A 19,867-nucleotide genomic window follows, 5' to 3' on the forward strand; every position below is an offset into this window, starting at 1 on the left:
AAAAATTGTATTTGTGCTTCTACGTATTTCAGCTGTACATTATCCAAACTGTTTACATTTAGTATCAAATGATTGCTCTCACTATAAGGAACAAGATGATACTTGGTTGGTATCCATAGCTTAATTTACTCTAAAGTTATCATCATTTCACTGGACAAAACTGACATTATTTAGTCCCATCCACGCACTTAATTAAATTTTAGTTTAACCTATTTATTGTTTGTCTAATGGTATTTTTCCCATGGCAAGGGACTTTTTTAGAACAGAGGGTCATAATGAAGACTAGAAGGTGCATGTGTTACCATGGAAACCAAGAAATAGCATAGCTTTATATACAATTGTAACTGGATCTGTGAAAACCGATCTTATCGCCCAAAAACAGGAAGTTTGATTTTTTCACACAAACACAAAGCTTTACGAATGCACTATCAAAATTTTCAAGCAGTGGCAAGCCGTATGAGTGGTCTGGGGCCTTGATGGAGTCCTGGCCAACCTGGAGATGGCTGTGTGTGACTGTATAGCTCCGTGGTATTAGACAATGACCTGTGCTGTAAGTTTCCTTTCATTTTAGCTAGTTTTGAGCCTTGAATGGTCCTTAACTTGGCCTAATATAGTATTAGTAATATTTAAACAGGGAGTCCAAATATATCCCAACACATTACTCTTTAATTTTTCCAACACATCCTCCCTGTTTAAATATATCCCAACACATTCCTCTTTAATCTTTAAACAATGTCTTACCTGCCTTCCAGGCCCCCCGCCTCCTACCCCTTTTGGAGCTTGCCTGATATGGGCAACCTCGGTTTAAAAAACTATCTAAAATGGTGGGAAACTTAGCTGTTAACTACTTCTTCAGTAGATGATCTGGAAGGAAATAAATTGTTGTAAAACGTGTGAAAATCTGGTACGCGTAGCTACCATCATTGGCAAGCTACAACACTCAGAATATTTAAAACTGACATTTCTCAATACTTTTAATGGGCGATAAGACCGGTTTTCCCAGAGACAGTCACAATTCGGTTGTTTCATTGTGTATTGTCATGAAGATGGATTCAATTCTTTACAATTCCAAACCTGACATTAAGTTAGGTACATATACAATGACATTGAAAATTGTATGGCCGTGTTAGTTTTCTTGTGTATATAAATGGTAAGTTTTGCTTTCATTCAGTGTTGGTATCTGTGTCATCTTCTTCATGGATTGAGGTATATGAGTTCATGCAGCCTGTTACCTTGCAGTTGCCACAAACAGATACAAGAAGATCACCAACTAGCACAGTGTCTGCTACTCTGGCTAATTCTACTACTTTTTGTACATTCATCACATCAGCATCTCCTGAAGCATGGTATACTATATAATTTCTTTCCAAGAAGCAGCTAAGCATATTAATGAGCTGCTGTTTGTTGGTGCTGTTCGATTAAAAGTTCCCTTCTTCATGTTCAGCTTTATATCTTTGGTGAATGACACAGCCATTCTAGAGCATCTTTTGGCCCTCCTCAAATGTACCATATCTTTTGTTGATGACTTCTCATGTGTCATTCACCAAAGATACGAAGCTAAATATGAAGAAGGGAATTTTTTTATCGAACAGCACCAACAAGTAGCAGTTCATTAATATGCTTAGCTGCTTCTTGGAAAGAAATTGTAAAGTATACCATGCTTCAAGAGATGTTGATGTGATGAATGCACAAAAATCAGTAGAATTAGCCAGAGTAGCAGACACTGCTATATACACCGATATTCTTGTATTGTTGTGCTATCATGCCCACTTGAAATCACGCAACATATTTTTCAAACCAGAGCCAAAGAAAGCTACTATGAAATGGAACATAACTGCTGTCAAAGAGAAACTTGGCTTTGAAATATGCTAAAACATTCTCTTCCTGCATGCAATACTTGGATGTGACAAAACATCAGAGCTATATGGCATTGGGAAAGGTAAAGTCCAGTAAACACTTTCAAATGCAGACCAAAGTGTTCAGTACAGCAACATCTACACCAAATGACATCATGGCTGCAGGAGAGCAGTGGAAATCCAAGGGAAGGAATGAACTTTCTCCACTAGAAGCATTATTGTGAATAGGTAGCTAAAAGTACTACATTTGTTCTTCCACAAACTTTGCCACCTACTTCAGCTGCTGCTAAATATCACAGTTTCCGTGTATATTTCCAAACACAAGAGTGAAACGGTGATGCCAGTGAAATGCAGCCAACTGCATGGGGGTGGAAAGACTATGATGGAAAACTGATGCCTGTGCTAACTAGTGATTTATCTCCAGATGAGCTGTTGAAAATGATTAGATGTAACCCACACTGACTGCAGCGGCATAAGATGCACTTGCAAGAAATTCAATGTGAAATGCACTTCTGTTTGTGGCAACTGCAAGGGAACAGGCTGCACCAACTCAGATACCTCAATCCATGAAGAAGATGATACAGATACCAACACTGAATGAAAGCAAAACTTACCATGGCCATGGTTGAAAATAGATTTTCCACTACCATGGCCATGGTTGAAGTACAATTTTATTATAATGAATGTCCTTGTGTTTGTACCTAACTTAATTAGTACAATGTCAGGTTTGTAATTGCAAAGAATTAAATCCATCTTCATGACAATAGAGAATGAAAACAACTGAATTGGCTATAAAGCTATGCTATTTCTCGGTTTCCATGGTGACACATGCTCCTTCTAGTCTTCATTATGACCCTCTGTTATAAGAATATCCCTTGCCATGGGAAAACTACCATTAGACAAGGTTGAACCAAAATTTAATTAAGTGCATGGGTGGGACTAAATAATGTCAGTTTTGTCCAGTAAAATGATGATAACTTTAGAACAAATTAAGCTATGGTTACCAAACAAGTATCATCTTGTTCCTTATAGTGAGAGCAATCATTTGATACCAAATGTAAATAGTTTGGATAATATACAGCTGAAATAGAAGCACAAATCCTCATTTTTTGCTAAAAAATGCATAAAAGGTCACTTTCCCCTTATGGGATTTTCTGGGACTTTTGATATGTTATAGAGCACATTTTTCTGTGCTAGAAACTGTTGAAACCATTTGTGTTGCAATTAGTTTAAGGTCAAACCATGAAATGACTGGACTAGGGCAGCTATCTAGCAGGGGCAGATCCAGAAATAAAAGGTCACAACCAGCTGACAATAACTGCCCACCTCACCAACTAGGCATTTATAGCTGATAAAGTACATAAAATCCTTACATAGCTTGCTACACACTGCTCTAATACTCTGTTTTATTAGAGTGACTGCTATATTAGAGTATCTCGATCTTCGTATACAAAAAATTTTGGAGGAGGGGTCGAGAGCCCCCTTTAACCCCCCTCCCCACCTATCCCTGCTTTCTAGCTTGATAGATAGTCTAAAGTAATCCTGGCCACTATAGCTCTTGAAAAAGAGAAATTTAGGTTAACTAATCTGCTGGACTAGCAATATGTGTAGCTAGTTTTAATTTAATTTTGTTTTGTTGTGTGAGTGGGTTTGAGGACCGTTTGTGGCAGGGGGGACCAACTGCAGCAACATTATATGGTCCAGCTGGACCATTTGATGTGCCATAATTGGTCCGGCCTGACCAACAAATCTTACACAAAGAACCTCTTAGGTGGGAGATCACAGCAATTACAAAATAGCAGAAGAGTCTAGGAATGACGTAGAACTTCGTGGATGATGAACTTATCTTCAATCTCAATGAGTGAGACGTGTTAAGCAATGACACTAAGATAAAAATTGTTGCTGTTCCTATGACCCTATAGGATTTGTGGCTCCAGCCATTATTTGCTTTAAATTGTTGTTTCAAAAACTTGTACCAGCAAGATTGAATGGAATAAATCTTTGATTGATCAAATGGAAAAAAAATTGTTTAAGAATTCCAAGGAGTGACTACATCAATCCTGAATTGTTAATTTTGAACTTTTAGCACTAAAGGAAGAAAGCCTGGTAGCCTCACAGGATTCTGTGATGCTTCAACTGAAGTATAGCTAATGTGTATTATCTGAGAATTGAGGAGAGTAAGTTAATTTTGTAGCACCAAAGACTACTATCTACTGGCAAATTTCATCAGTAGAATTTCTTAAAACAAACATCCACATTGTTGCTTTACTAATGCTAAGGTGGCACTCTCCTGGGTCAAGGGTATCACTAATAATGGAAGCTGTTGGTTGAAACTGGATGAAACCGTTGTAGCTGATGAGTGTTGGAACCACTTCCGAATCTTGCAGACATTCTTTAATGTAACAAGTACACAAAAATTGGAATTTTCAACTAGAGTAGGGACCATAGCACATTGATAAGAAGTACTGAAGCAAGCTGGAGTAATGCAGGATATTAAATCACAGTAAAACAATAAGAAGTGTTATATCCCTAGATGCCATAATGGAAATGCACAATAGGGATATAACACTTTTTACTGTTTTACTATGATTTAATATTGTGCACTACTCCAGCTAGTTTCTGTACTTTTTACCATTTTATCAATGTGCTATGGTACCTACTTTAGTTGAAAATTCCAATTTTTTGTGTACTTGTATGTCAACATTTTTTTGTAAAATAAAATTATTATGACTGGTGAACCCACACATACCGCATCAAAAGAAATAACTGGCGCCCGTACCCCAGCTATCAATTATCATCTGAAAAGTGAAGTATCTATTACGTTTCATTGTCAGCTATGTTCAACCTATACAGCATTACAAATCAAGAACTGTTTGAAAAGCACCTCAGAGTCTGCAATCAAAGTAGCCACTATGAAAAATACAGATGATTTCTGTTAAGAAGGAACCTGTCACTTGCTACCACCAAATCAACAACTTTTGCTGTCAGCAAAGACGAATGGGACACAAAGGAGGACACTGGTAAGTCCACGAAGAATGCATTGTATATACTGCGGTATGCCAAAAGGCACGTGTCCAGCTGAAGCAACATTGAACAGTGAAAAATCAAGACTGTAGCCTTAGCTGTTATTGAGTCATGTTTGTCTGAAGGCATCAGTTACTCAGTCAGTCAGTATATAGAAAATTCTATTTAATAATTTTTTTATATTCCATAACAACTTGTTGAAAGTGTTTCTGGTAAATCTGACACTGCTTGAAGGTTCTTAGTTTACTAATTTGTTAAGCTGCTTTACTGTAGTTGTACCTAGTTATACTGATAGTAAAATGTCAGTATATGGAACATAATTGTTTTACTAAGTTTCTCTCATTAAAACATCACTGAATGCGGGTTCACTGAAAAACTACTAAAATAACAAACAATTAACTATTCCATATACTGGGGATATATGACTCTAGTAAACTAAGAAACTTCTCAGCAGTGTGAAGGCTTGTTGGGCTTTGTTTTACCTAACCAATACTGCTAGGGACCAGTCTATTTTGCTTTTTTTTCTACCTATATTTCTTTCCAGCAATTCTTTTATTTTTCACCTATTATGCTCCATATTCTGCTCAAGAATTATAAATTTTGCTCAGCACTGATCTTTGTTAATTGAATATTTCCAAGTGTAAAGCTACAGTTTCACCTTAAAGTGACTGTTCTATTAGAGTATCTCGATCAGCAACTACTTCTAACATGTAAAGCAAGAAGCTAGCTAATATTGCTTAACATGTGTGACTGTACATGTTTTATTAGGGTATTTCGATTGTCACTTGTTTTTCCTGTAACAATTAGCTATGCATTGTCGATATTTTAGCATGTCTGACTGTTCTATTAGGGTATCTCGATCTTTTGTGCAATTTTTATGTCCACTTCACAAAAATTGCACCTATTATGCCAGCATTTTGCTCATTGCTTTTACCCACCCATTATGCCAAAAATTTTGCCAGCAAAATCGATGGGTCCCTAAATACTGCCTCATCGTTGACAGGGAAGTGAGGCTGGTTTTTATTTTTTCATGTGCCATGCCCAAACCTTTGTGGTCCTTACTATACAGTACTATCATAATTACTCACTTGCCACATCATCTTCCACCATCAATGCATATATCGTTACTCATGCATTATAAATAATCTCGAATCCTTTGGAACTCAGTACCTGTAGAAGTTTACAAATAACCAAATCAGTCCCTTTCTGGTTAGCACTTCATTGTTTTCTGTTTAACTGACTGACCTCATTTACTTGTCTTGTTCTTGTATAGGTATTTTGTGTGTCATGTTCTGTTGTAAGTGTATTTATGGTTGTTTTTGTACTTGTACCCATATGTATGTCTCTGTAAGTGGGCACGTTTACAGGCTTTGCCCTTTGTCTTTTGACGTAAATTGATAATCTAATCTACTGTAATTACAAAATCACAACACATAATCATACTACAGTGTCTATCATCACATCTCCAGATTATGCCCAGTTTGGACCAGATATTAACTCTTGAGAGGATTTGTTACTCTCATACCTCTTTGAACTGGCAGTTCAGGAGTAGTATTGACTGGGGGATTAGGGATGGCAGCTGTATGTGGGTCTCATCTGTTTCTTCTGAGAAAACCCAAGGTTCCTAGCTTGAATGTAGTGAAAGAATGAGATGTACTATTGAAGACAAAACAAAAGAACAATTAATTTTAAATAAGCTCTGAGGAATCAGAGATTTACCACTTCTCAAGACAGGACAGCAATTAGTGCAAAAGTTGGGGAACAAGTTGCTCATAGATCCTACTCAGTAGCAACTCCACATGCTCTTGTGTTGTTGGGACTGTTGTACGGAGAGCCTTATTCATCTTGTTTCTGGGTTCAACTTTGTTTGAATGTACCACCACTGATCAGCTGCAGAACAAGTAGACATGTGTATCTCTCCCACCTATTTGGCAAGTATTTGCAACAAATGGTTTAAAGCTCAACTGCATCCTCTGATCCACAATAGCAAGTTTGCACTATCAGTCTATAGAATATAGATCTCTTCTCCATAGCCAAAGCAATAATGTGAAATGGATTGAGATAATCTGGTACCCAATACTGCTCTCATGAGCTTTAAACACTGAAGTGGAGATACCTTTGTCTGAATTAAGCATATTGATAAACTTTTATCTTGATATTCAATTCTCATCTACACAGACTGCTGCACCATAAGCCTCCTATAAAACATCTACAAACACATGTAGTACAGCTGACCTTATTTCTTTCTTCGACTGTAAATACCTCAGAATTCTAACATTAAGGTAAGTTTACAAACCGTGTTGTCACCCTGGTAGACATATCTTGTGGCAATATCTTTTATCCAAATTGTACCCGCACTTCTTGCATCTATGCTTTTGTTGGAAAAGTGGATAAAAGTATCTAAGCAGATGAAGATTGAGTTGACCTGTCTTGATGCTTGGAACTCTTCCATGTTCTTGAAGCATTGTCTTCAAAGTAGTGATAGTAGTGATATCTCAATCTCACTATTCCACAATTCAGTATTACATGTAAGCCATGACCGTGCAATATTGTGGTTGAACATTGCATCAGGAACTTTTGTTACTGTAGCAACAGATCTAGAGCTTATGATGTTGGGAATTAACTTGTTTTGATGATGGGACATGTTCAAGGACTAGCTTTTTTGTCAAGGTAGTCGGAAGCTGGGACCATTGTAGGAAATTGGGAAGACATTATTAGCCCTTAGGAATTTCTATAGCAAGATGAAGGTTGCTTGTTTTCAGTTAATTAAGAACCCAAATAGTTTAAGCTTGTTTGCTAATTTGGCAAGTGAAACAATATTAGTTTCACATGACCAGACCATATTATATTGTTAGGTACAGAGGCATTATTATAATGAAAGCATTAACCTCAGCACTATATATTTTAGCCAATTTCATGATATATTAGAATTATATTGTGGCATTGTTCTAGAGGATTTGAAAAACCGTAGCAATACGTACATCAATGTGAGGATATATAATTTTACTTCAGTGAATTCAATAATATTTTTTTTTGCAATATGTATGATCAGAGTTATCAAAAAAGATATCATACAAAAATTGTCATACTCTATTGTTCCATACTTTAATTTTAAAAAATTAAGCTACAGTACAGTACTTCACAAATAGAATTAATGTGTATTGATATTACAGGCAGCTCAAGACCAACTCTTAGGAAGCTGCTAAATACTAGGGTCATTGCTAATGCTAGTTCCAGATGGTATCAATTGGGAATACAGCTATTAGATGATGATCAGGTGGCGCAACTTGAAAACATCAAAGAAAACAATGCTGATGTGACAGAACGGTGTACAGCACTTTTCAGATACTGGCTGAGGATGTATCCCAATGCCAGTTGGTATGAACTAGTAGCAGCAATGAGGGCACCAGGTGTTGAACTGAACAAATTGGCTGTAGCTGTGGAAGAAAATTTCACTGGTTAGTTGAGATGTATTGACACACTACAAACATGCACACATGCACTATATCAGTAGTACTGTTTAGTAGGGATGCACAATACCACTTTTTACCAGCTAAATTGATACTGATACATTTTGGTGGAAACTGGCCAATACCTGGCAGATATCAATACTTTGCCATAGAGGGCTGGCATATTTTAAAAGAAACAGCCAGTATCACTACTGCTGTTCAATAAGCCAAATTACTTTAAATACGCCTGCTAATGTCCTATACATATAAATAACTTTGCGTGGGAGGATCAAAGCAAAAAAGTGTTCTATATTTGCCTTACAAGCACAAGTTTTCTATATTAGGCAGTTATAGAACACTTTAATAGACCACAGTTCTATATCAGGTAGTTATAGAACTGCCAGGTCTATTTTGCAGGCTGATAGCCTACTTTGAGTGGGTAATCACTCATTCTGGCCAGTACAACCAATCAACCAAGCCAGTGTAGGCTGATAGCCTGACTGCGCTGGCTGACCAGTCAACCCAACCAGTAAGAGCAAAACCATTGGATTTAATTTATAGACACACTTGAAGATTTCGATGATAGTTGCTTGTGGTCAGCGGCAGTGAACATTCTTACTATGTTTTGTTCAAATAAACGGATGAGTCCTAGGTAATATCACAGAAATATGCTTATTAAAGTACCACAATCGAAAACTATTAGTATTGAGAAGATGGAGACTAGACTCACAACATGACTAGTGAAGGGGCAGCACAGTGCAACACAGGTGAAACACAGGCGCAATGCCTATTCTACTGATTATAACACTACTCTGTGGGTTTCTAATTGTTTCGTGTGTCTTGTATGTACCTCAAGTTGACAGTTCTCTATACCAGATAAAGCACTGCCTTTTTGCTCGTGCTGTACGGGAAATATAGCACTCAAAGAGTGGTCTCGAGACGAAATATAGCACTCACTTCGCCTCGTGCTATATTTGTCTCTCTCCCACTCTTTTCGTGCTATATTTCCCATATAGCACTCACGGCAGTGCTTTATCTAGTATATATATATATCTAAACTAAAACAGCCAAGCTGTAAAAAAAGAGTGCAGCCCCCAAAAAGGCCAGGGTGAAAAAAGATGTGAAATCCAAGGTGGCGGCCAAGAAATGGCTGTGATGGTAGGTTAATGGCAAAAACTTTAATTACAACAATTCAGGTGAATTTGCATTGCCTCCTCCACTAGGATTCGGGACCAAATTCACTTGAATTGTCGTAATTAAAATCTAATCAAAAACAGCCAAGCTGTAAAAAAGGAGTGCGGCCCTTGAAAAGGCTATGGTGAAAAAAGATGTGAAATCCAAGGTGGCGGCCAAGAAATGGCTGTGATGGTAGGTTAATGGTAAAAATTTTAATAACGACAATTCAGGTGAATTTGGTGCCACTTGGTCAATTGGCACAAAATTCACCTGAATTGTTGTTATTAAAATTTTTACCATTAACCTACCATCACAGCCATTTCTTGGCCGCCACCTTGGATTTCACATCTTTTTTCGCCATAGCCTTTCCAAGGGCCGCACTCCTTTTTTTACAGCTTGGCTGTTTTTAATTAGATTTCACTTCTTTTTGTATTTGTATACCCCAAAGCGAGCCTATGGCCAGCTTTGGGGCTTTTTAACCTATATAATTTTCTTTACCACAGGAAATAGAAAAAGATGAAGCAGATTTTATAAATACTTTAACTCATTCTGATTTTATCAGTAAATGTACAAATTATATATAATAATGTAAATATCAAGAGTTCATTATATTATAAACTCTTGCATATCAAGACACACGGTAGTGTGTCGTGCGGCCCAAGAAGCCGGCGCGCCACACCGTGAGTATATTGACAGGAAGAACGAAAATGTCATTTTCACACCTTTGTATCTCGGTGATCACTTATCTGATTGGAACCAAAGTTGCTACACAGTTGCCCGCCAGCCAAGGGAGTCTACATTCCAAATTTGAAGGAAATCGCTCCAGCCATTTCCGAGATACGAGCTGCCAAAGTTTCGTTTTTTTTCTTCGTTTTTTTTTTCTTCTTCGTCTTTTCGCACACTTGCAAAAATTGCTATAACAAGCAAACGCGTACTCCGATCGCCTTGAAATTTGGCACACAGAAAGGGAGTCCAAAGGCGAATCCTAGCATCAACTTTGGTACAAATCCGATGAATGGCTCAGGAGTTATGACCGATTATTCGCGTAAAACAAGATCGATTTGTTGTCACGCCTACAGGGTAAACCGCTTCATGGAATGAGTTGAAAATTGCTATGTAGATGGAGTAACCATCGTAGGAGTGCCTTTTGGTGGTTTGAAAGGAATCGAGATAAAGACCACGGAGATATGACACAAAACCCAACCTGTGTCACAATTACGCGATCGATTTTAATGAATAAAAAAGTATTAGTTTTCACGCCTACTAGGCAAACCGCTTAGAGCAATGAGCTGAAAATCGGTGTATAGCTGGAATAATCTTCATAGAAAGTCCTTGCAGTAGTACAGAAGAATCGGATTACAAACCACTGAGTTATGATTCGAAAGCCAACTCCGTGTAGCAAATGCGAGATCGAGATACTCTAATAGAACAGTCACCCTAATAGAGCATTCGGCTAATTTATTTACTCCATTATAGAATTTTATTACATCACAAGTTATTCTGTAGGGAGTTCAGCTGCAAACAGTTAATCTTATAGACAGTTCAGCAAGAAGACAGTCACCATGTGGAGAGTTAAGCAAATATACCACTATAGAGATTCAGAACATTACAAGTCACACTGAAGAAAGTTCAGCTATAAACAAGTCATGCACTGTGTAGAGAATTCAGCTACAATTAAGTCACTCTCTAGAGAATTCAGTTACACAGAATTCTGCTACACACAAGTCACTGTGGAGAGAGTTCAGCTACAAACAAATTACCCTTTAGAGTGATCAGCTACAAACAAAACACTTTGCAGGGTGTTCAACTGCAACAAATCAATTACCTTTAGAACGATCAGCAATGAACAAATCAACACAAATCTACCTGTAGAGAGATCAGCTAGAAACAAATCACCCTGAAGAGAGTTCAGCTACAAAAAATCACCCAGTAGAGACATCAGCTAGAAACTAGACACAATGTAAGGAGTTCAGCTACAAGCAATCACCCTGTAGAGAGTTCAGCTAAAACAAATCAACCTGCAGAGAGATCAGCTACAAACAAATCACCTTATAGAGAGTTCAGCTACAAACAGATTACCTGTAGAGAGATCGGCTACAAACAAATCAACCTGCAGAGAGATCATCTATATACACACAAATCAACTTGTAGACAGATCAGCTACAAACAAATCACCCTGTAGAGAGATCAGCTAGAAACTACACACAATGTAAGGAGTTCAGCTACAAACAAATCACCCTGTAGAGAGATCAGCTACAAACAAATTGCCCTGTAGAGAGATCGGCTACAAACAAATCAACCTGCAGAGAGATCAGCTACACACAAATCAACTTGTAGAGAGTTCAGCTACAAACAAATTACCCTGTAGAGGGATCGGCTACAAACAAATCAGCCTGTAGAGAGTTCAGCTAAAACAAATCAACCTGCAGAGAGATCAACTACAAACAAATCACCTTATAGAGAGTTCAGCTACAAACAAATCTCCCTGTAGAGAGATCAGCTAGAAGAAGTTACCTTGTAGAGAGTTCAGCTTCAAACAAATCACCCTGTAGAAAGATCAGCTAGAAGAGGTCACCTTGTAGAGAGTTCAGTTACAAAAAAAAACACCATGTAGAGAGCTCAGCTACAAACTAGTGACCTTGTCGAGACATCAGCTAGAAGAAGTTACCTTGTAGAGAGTTCAGCTACAAAGAAACCATTCTTTAAAGAGCTCAGCTGCAAACAAACCACCTGTACAGAATTCAGCTACAAATAAATCACCCTGTAGAAAGATGAGCTAGAAAAAGTTACCTTGTAGAGAGTTCAGTTACAAAGAAACCACCATGTAGAGAATTCAGCTACAAACTAGTGACCCTGTAAAGACATCAGCTAGAAGAAGTTACCTTGAGAGAGTTCAACTACAAAGAAACCATCATGTAGAGAGTTCAGCTACAAACAAATCTACCTGTAGAGAGATCAGCTAGAAGACGTTACCTTGTAGAGAGTTCAGCTTCAAACAAATCACCCTGTAGAAAGATCAGCTAGAAGAGGTCACCTTGTAGAGAGTTCAGTTACAAAAAAACCACCATGTAGAGAGCTCAACTACAAACTAGTGACATTGTAGAGACATCAGCTAGAAGAAGTTACCTTGTAGAGAGTTCAGCTACAAAGAAACCATTCTTTAAAGAGCTCAGCTGCAAACAAACCACCTGTACAGAATTCAGCTACAAATAAATCACCCTGTAGAAAGATGAGCTAGAAAAAGTTACCTTGTAGAGAGTTCAGTTACAAAGAAACCACCATGTAGAGAATTCAGCTACAAACTAGTGACCCTGTAAAGACATCAGCTAGAAGAAGTTACCTTGAGAGAGTTCAGCTACAAAGAAACCATTATTTAAAGAGCTCAGCTGCAAACAAATCACCTATACAGGATTCAGCTACAAACAAATCACCATGTAGAGAGATCAGCTAGAAGAAGTTAACTTGTAGAGAGTTCAGCTACAAAAAAACCATCATTTAGAGAGTTCAGCTTCAAACAAATCCCCCATAGAGAGTTCAGCTACAAAAAAATCTCCCTGTAGAGAGATCAGCTAGAAGAAGTTACCTTGTAGATCGTTCAGCTACAAACAAATCACCCTGTAGAGAGATCAGCTAGAAGAAGTTACCTTGTAGAGAGTTCAGCAACAAAGAAACCACCATGTAGAGAGTTCAGCTGCAAAGAAATCACCCTGTATAAAATTCTGCCACGAACAAATTGCCCTGTAGAAAGATCAGTTAGAAGAAGTTACCTTGTAGATAGTTCAGCTACAAACAAATCACCATGTAGAGAGATCAGCTAGAAGAAGTTAACTTGTAGAGAGATCAGCTACAAAGAAACCATCATTTAGAGAGTTCAGCTTCAAACAAATCACCTGTAGAGAGTTCAGCTACAAACAAATCTCCCTGTAGAGAGATCAGCTAGAAGAAGTTACCTTGTAGATCGTTCAGCTACGAACAAGTCACCCTGTAGAGAGATCAGCTAGAAGAAGTTACCTTGTAGAGAGTTCAGCTACAAAGAAAACACCATGTAGAGAGTTCAGCTGCAAAGAAATCACCCTGTAGAAAATTCTGCCAGAAACAAATTGCCCCGTAGAAAGATCAGTTAGAAGAAGTTACCTTGTAGAGAGTTCAGCTACAAAGAAACCATTCTGTAAAGAGCTCAGCTGCAAACAAATCACCTGTACAGAATTCAGCTACAAACAAATCACCCTGTAGAGAGATCAGCTAGAAGAAGTTAACTTGTAGAGAGTTCAGCTACAAAGAAACCATCATTTAGAAAGTTCAGTTACAAACAAATCTCCCTGTAGAGAGATCAGCTAGAAGAAGTTACCTTGTAGAGAGTGAAGCTACAAACAAATCACCCTATTGAAAGATCAGCTAGAAGAAGTCACCTTGTAGAAAGTTCTGTTACAAAGAAACCACCATGTAGAGAGTTCAGCTACAAACTAGCTACCTTGTAGAGACATCAGCTAGAAAAGTTACCTTGTAGAGAGTTCAGCTACAAAGAAATCATTCTGTAAAGAGCTCAGCTGCAAACAAATCACCTGTACAGAATTCAGCTACGAACAAATCATCCTGTAGAGAGATCAGCTAGAAGAAGTTACCTTGTAGATAGTTCAGCTACAAACAAATCACCCTGTAGAGAGATCAGTTAGAAGAAATTACCTTGTAGAGTGTTCAGCTACAAAGAAACCATCATGTAGAGAGTTCAGCTGCAAAGAAATCACCCTGTAGAAAATTCTGCCAGAAACAAATTGCCCTGTAGAAAGATCAGTTAGAAGAAGTTACCTTTTAGAGAGTTCAGCTACAAAGAAACCACCTGTACAGAATTCAGCTACAAACAAATCACCTGTACAGAATTCAGCTACATACAAATCACCTGTAGAGAGTTCAGCTACAAACAAATCTCCCTGTAGAGAGATCAGCTAGAAGAAGTTACTTTGTAGATAGTTCAGCTACAAACAAATCACCCTGTAGAAAGATCAGTTAGAAGAAGTTACTTTGTAGAGAGTTCAGCTACAAAGAAACCATTCTGTAAAGAGCTCAGCTGCAAACAAATCACCTGTAAAGAATTCAACTACAAACAAATCACCCTGTAGAGAGATCAGCTAGAAGAAGTTACCTTGTAGATAGTTCAGCTACAAAAAATCTCCCTGTAGAGAGATCAGCTAGAAGAAATTACCTTGTAGAGAGTTCAGCTACAAAGAAACTATCATGTAGAGAGTTCAGCTGCAAAGAAATCACCACTGTCCAAATTTCAAGGCAATAGCTCTTTCCAATCTGAAGTTATCAATTGTCAAAGTTGGCAAATTTGATGTGTGTGGAAGACCCCTTTTCGCAAATCCGATCACATATGTATTATATATATAATTTGTACATTTACTGATAAAATATTTAAAGTACATCTACTTCATGTTTTCGTCTTCCTGTAGTAAAGAAAAAAACATAGGTTAAAAAAGTCCCAAAGCTGGCCATAGGCCGGCTTTGGGGTATACAAATACAAAAAGAAATGAAATCTAATCCAAAACAGCCAAGCTGTAAAAAAAGTGTGCGGCCCTCAGAAAGGCTATGGTGAAAAAAGATGTGAAATCTAAGGTGGCGGCCAAGAAATGGCTGTGATGGTAGGTTAATGGTAAAAATTTTAATAACGACAATTCAGGTGAATTTTTGTGCCGCTTCACAAAATTTACCTGAATTGTTATTATTAAAATTTTTACCATTAACCTACCATCACAGCCATTTCTTGGCCGCCACCTTGGATTTCACATCTTTTTTCACCATAGCCTTTCTGAGGGCCGCACACTTTTTTTACAGCTTGGCTGTTTTGGATTAGATATTTATTACATGTCAATTAATCCCCACAGGATAATTTGCAGCTGATCTCTCTACTGGGTGACTTGAAATGTAGCTGAACTCTCTACAGGGTGATCTGCTTGTACGTAGATGAACTCTTTACAGGATTCTCTCTACAGGGTGACTTGACTCTAGCTGAACTCTCTGCAGGGTTATCTGTTTGTAGTTGAATTCTCTACGGGGTGATTTGTTTGCAGCTGAACTCTCTACAAGGTAACTTCTTCTAGCTGATCTGTCTACAGGGTGACTTGTTTCTAGCTGGTCTCTCTACAGGGAGATTTGTTTGTAGCTGAATTCTCTACATGATGGTTGCTTTGTAGCTGAACTCTCTAAAAGGTGACTTCTTATAGCTGAACTCTCTACAGGGTGATCTTTTCATAACTGAACTCTCTACAGGATGATTTGTTTGCAGCTGAACTCTCTACATGATGATTTCTTTGTAGCTGAGCTCTCTACAGGTGATTTGTTTGTAGCTGAACTCTCTACAAGGTGATACTTCTAGGTGATCTCTCTACAGGATGACTTGTTTCTAACTAAACTCTCAACAGGGTGATCTGTTCATAGCTGAACTTTCTACTGGGTGATTTGTTTGCAGCTGAACTCTCTACATGGTGGTTTCTTTGTAGTTGAACTCTCTACAAGGTAACTTCTTCTAGCTGCATTGATCTCTCTACAGGATGACTTGTTTGTAGCTGAACTCTCTACAAGGTGATAATTCTAGGTGATCTCTCTACAGGATGACTTGTTCCTAACTGAACTCTCAACAGGGTGATCTGTTCATAGCTGAACTTTCTACTGGGTGATTTGTTTGCAGCTGAACTCTCTACGTGGTAGTTTCTTTGTAGTTGAACTCTCTACAATGTGACTTCTTCTAGCTGAACTCTCTACAGGGTGACTTGTTTCTAGCTGATCTCTCAACAGGGTGATCTGTTCATAGCTGAACTTTCTACAGGGTGATTTGTTTGCAGCTGAACTCTCTACATGGTAGTTTCTTTGTAGCTGAACTCTCTACAAGGTAACTTCTTCTAGCTGAACTCTCTACAGGGTGACTTGTTTCTAGCTGATCTCTCTACAGGGTGATCTGTTCATAGCTGAACTTTCTACAGGGTGATTTGTTTGCAGCTGAACTCTCTGCATGGTAGTTTCTTTGTAGCTGAACTCTCTACAATGTGACTTCTTCTAGCTGAACTCTCTACAGGGTGACTTGTTTCTAGCTGAACTCTCTACAGGTGATTTGTTTGCAGCTGAACTCTCTACATGGTGGTTTCTTTGTAGCTGAACTCTCTACAAGGTAACTTCTTCTAGCTGATATTTTTAAAGGGCATATTTGTTTGTAGCTGAGTTCTCTATAGGGTGATTTGTTTGCCGCTGAACTCTCTACATGGGAGTTTCATTGTAGCTGAACTCTCTACAATGTGACTTCTTCTAGCTGAACTCTCTACAGGGTGACTTGTTTCTAGCTGAATTCTCTACAAGGTAACTTCTTCTAGCTGATCTGTCTACAGGGTTACTTGTTTCTAGCTGGTCTCTCTACAGGGAGATTTGTTTGTAGCTGAATTCTCTACAGGGTGATTTTTTTGCAGCTGAACTCTCTACATGGTCGTTGCTTTGTAGCTGAACTCTCTAAAAGGTGACTTCTTATAGCTGAACTCTCTACAGGGTGATCTTTTCATAGCTGAACTCTCTACAGGATGATTTGTTTGCAGCTGAACTCTCTACATGATGATTTGTTTGTAGCTGAACTCTCTACAAGGTGATACTTCTAGGTGATCTCTCTACAGGATGACTTGTTTCTAACTGAACTCTCAACAGGGTGATCTGTTCATAGCTGAACTTTCTACTGGATGATTTGTTTACAGCTGAACTCTCTACATGGTAGTTTCTTTGTAGTTGAACTCTCTACAAGGTAACTTCTTCTAGCTGCATTGATCTCTCTACAGGATGACTTGTTTGTAGCTGAACTCTCTACAAGGTGATACTTCTAGGTGATCTCTCTACAGGATGACTTGTTTCTAACTGAACTCTCAACAGGGTGATCTGTTCATAGCTGAACTTTCTACTGGATGATTTGTTTGCAGCTGAACTCTCTACATGGTGGTTTCTTTGTAGCTGAACTCTCTACAAGGTAACTTCTTCTAGCTGAACTCTCTACAGGGTGACTTGTTTCTAGCTGATCTCTCTACAGGGTGATCTGTTCATAGCTGAACTTTCTACAGGGTGATTTGTTTGCAGCTGAACTCTCTGCATGGTAGTTTCTTTGTAGCTGAACTCTCTACAATGTGACTTCTTCTAGCTGAACTCTCTACAGGGTGACTTGTTTCTAGCTGAACTCTCTACAAGGTAACTTCTTCTAGGTGATATTTTTACAGGGCATATTTTTTTGTAGCTAAGTTCTCTACAGGGTGATTTGTTTGCCGCTGAACTCTCTACATGGGAGTTTCATTGTAGCTGAACTCTCTACAATGTGACTTCTTCTAGCTAAACTCTCTACAGGGTGACTTGTTTCTAGCTGATCTCTCTACAGGGGGACTTGTTTCTAGCTGAACTCTCTACAGGTGATTTGTTTGCAGCTGAACTCTCTACATGATGGTTTCTTTGTAGCTGAACTCTCTACAAGGTAACTTCTTCTAGCTGATCTTTCTACAGGGTGATTTGTTTGTAGCTGGATTCTCTACAGGGCGATACATTTGCAGCTGAACTGTCTACAGAGTGATTGATTTTTTTTGCAGCTGAACTCTCTACATGGTGGTTGCTTTGTAGCTGAACTCTCTAAAAGGTGACTTCTTCTAGCTGAACTCTTTACAGGGTGATCGTTTCATAGCTGAATTCTCTACAGGATGATTTGTTTGCAGCTGAACTCTCTACATGATGATTTCTTTGTAGCTGAACTCTCTACAGGGTGATTTGTTTGTAGCTGAACTCCCTACAAGGTAACTTCTTCTAGCTAATCTTTCTACAGGCGATTTGTTTGTAGCTGAGTTCTCTACAGGGTGTTTGTTTGCAGCTGAACTCTCTACAATGTGACTTCTTCTAGCTGATCTCTCTACAAGATGACTTGTTTCTAACTGAACTCTCTACAGTGTGATTTGTTTGTAGCTGAACTCTCTACAGGGTGATTTGTTTGTAGCTGAACTCTCTACAGGGTGATCTGTTCGTAGCTGAACTCCCTACAAGGTAACTTCTTCTAGCTGATCTCTCTACAAGATGACTTGTTTCTAACTGAACTCTCTACAGTGTGATCTGTTCATAGCGGAACTTTCTACTGGGTGATTTGTTTGCAGCTGAACTCTCTACATGGTAGTTTCTTTGTAGCTGAACTCTCTACAATGTGACTTCTTCTCGCTGATCTCTCTACATGATGACTTGTTTCTAACTGAACTCTCTACAGTGTGATTTGTTTGTAGCTGAACTCTCTACAGGGTGATTTGTTTGTAGCTGAACTCTCTACAGGGTGATCTGTTCGTAGCTGAACTCCCTACAAGGTAACTTCTTCTAGCTGATCTCTCTACAAGATGACTTGTTTCTAACTGAACTCTCTACAGTGTGATCTGTTCATAGCGGAACTTTCTACTGGGTGATTTGTTTGCAGCTAAACTCTTTGCATGATTGTTTCTTTGTAACTGAACTCTCTACAAGGTAACTTCTTCTAGCTGATCTCTCTACAGGTCAATTTGTTTGAGCTGAACTCTCTACATGATGGTTTCTTTGTAGCTGAACTCTCTATTAGGTACCTTCTTCTGGCTGATCTGACTACAGGGTGACTTGTTTGTAGCTGAATTCCCTACAGAATAACTTGCAATGTAATATAATTGAGTAAATTATAAATGCAGCTGAATGCTTTATTAGGGTGACTGTTCTATTAGAGTATCTCGATCTCGCATTTGTTACACGTAGTTGTCTTTCGAATCATAACTCAGTGGTTTGTAATCCTATTCTTCTGTACTACTGCAAGGACTTTCTATGATGATTATTCCAGCTACATACTGATTTTCAGCTCGTTGCTCTAAGCGGTTTGCCTGGTAGACACGAAAACTAATAGTTTTTTATTCATAAAAATCGATCACGTAATTTTGACACAGGTCGGGTTTTGTGTCATATCTCCATGGTCTTTATCCCGATTCCTTTCAAACCACAAAAAGGCACTCCTACGATGGTTGCTCCATCTACATATCAATTTTCAACTGATTCTTCAAAGGAGTTTACCCTGTAGGCGTGACAGACCTTCGACCTTATTTTACGCAAATAATCGGTCATAACTCCGTGAATGTTCATCGCATTCCTACCAAAGTTGGTACAGAGATCTGCCTTAATGAGCCCTTTACGTGTGCCAAATTTCAGCCCGATCCGAGCACGCATTCGTGTTTTATGGCGGATTTTGCGAAGTGTGCGAAATGAAGTAGAAGAAAAAAACGAAGAAATTAAAACGAAATTTTGTTCGCTCGTATCTCGGAAATGGCTGGAGCGATTTTCTTCAAATTTCGTGTGTAGACT

General features: G+C 38.4%; 1 protein-coding gene across 1 annotated transcript in view; it reads left to right on the forward strand.

The window, feature by feature from the left end:
- LOC136255168 (uncharacterized) overlaps positions 1–19,867 on the forward strand; it is a 132,115-nt gene that overhangs the window by 26,151 nt on the left and 86,097 nt on the right. Inside the window, exon 2 of the mRNA XM_066047887.1 lies at positions 8,054–8,338. Coding sequence (XP_065903959.1) covers positions 8,054–8,338 — 285 coding nt within the window. The remainder of the gene's footprint in view (positions 1–8,053; positions 8,339–19,867) is intronic.

Source organism: Dysidea avara, chromosome 5 (assembly GCF_963678975.1).
Source record: "Dysidea avara chromosome 5, odDysAvar1.4, whole genome shotgun sequence".
In the NCBI taxonomy this organism is placed as follows: Eukaryota; Metazoa; Porifera; class Demospongiae; order Dictyoceratida; family Dysideidae; genus Dysidea; species Dysidea avara.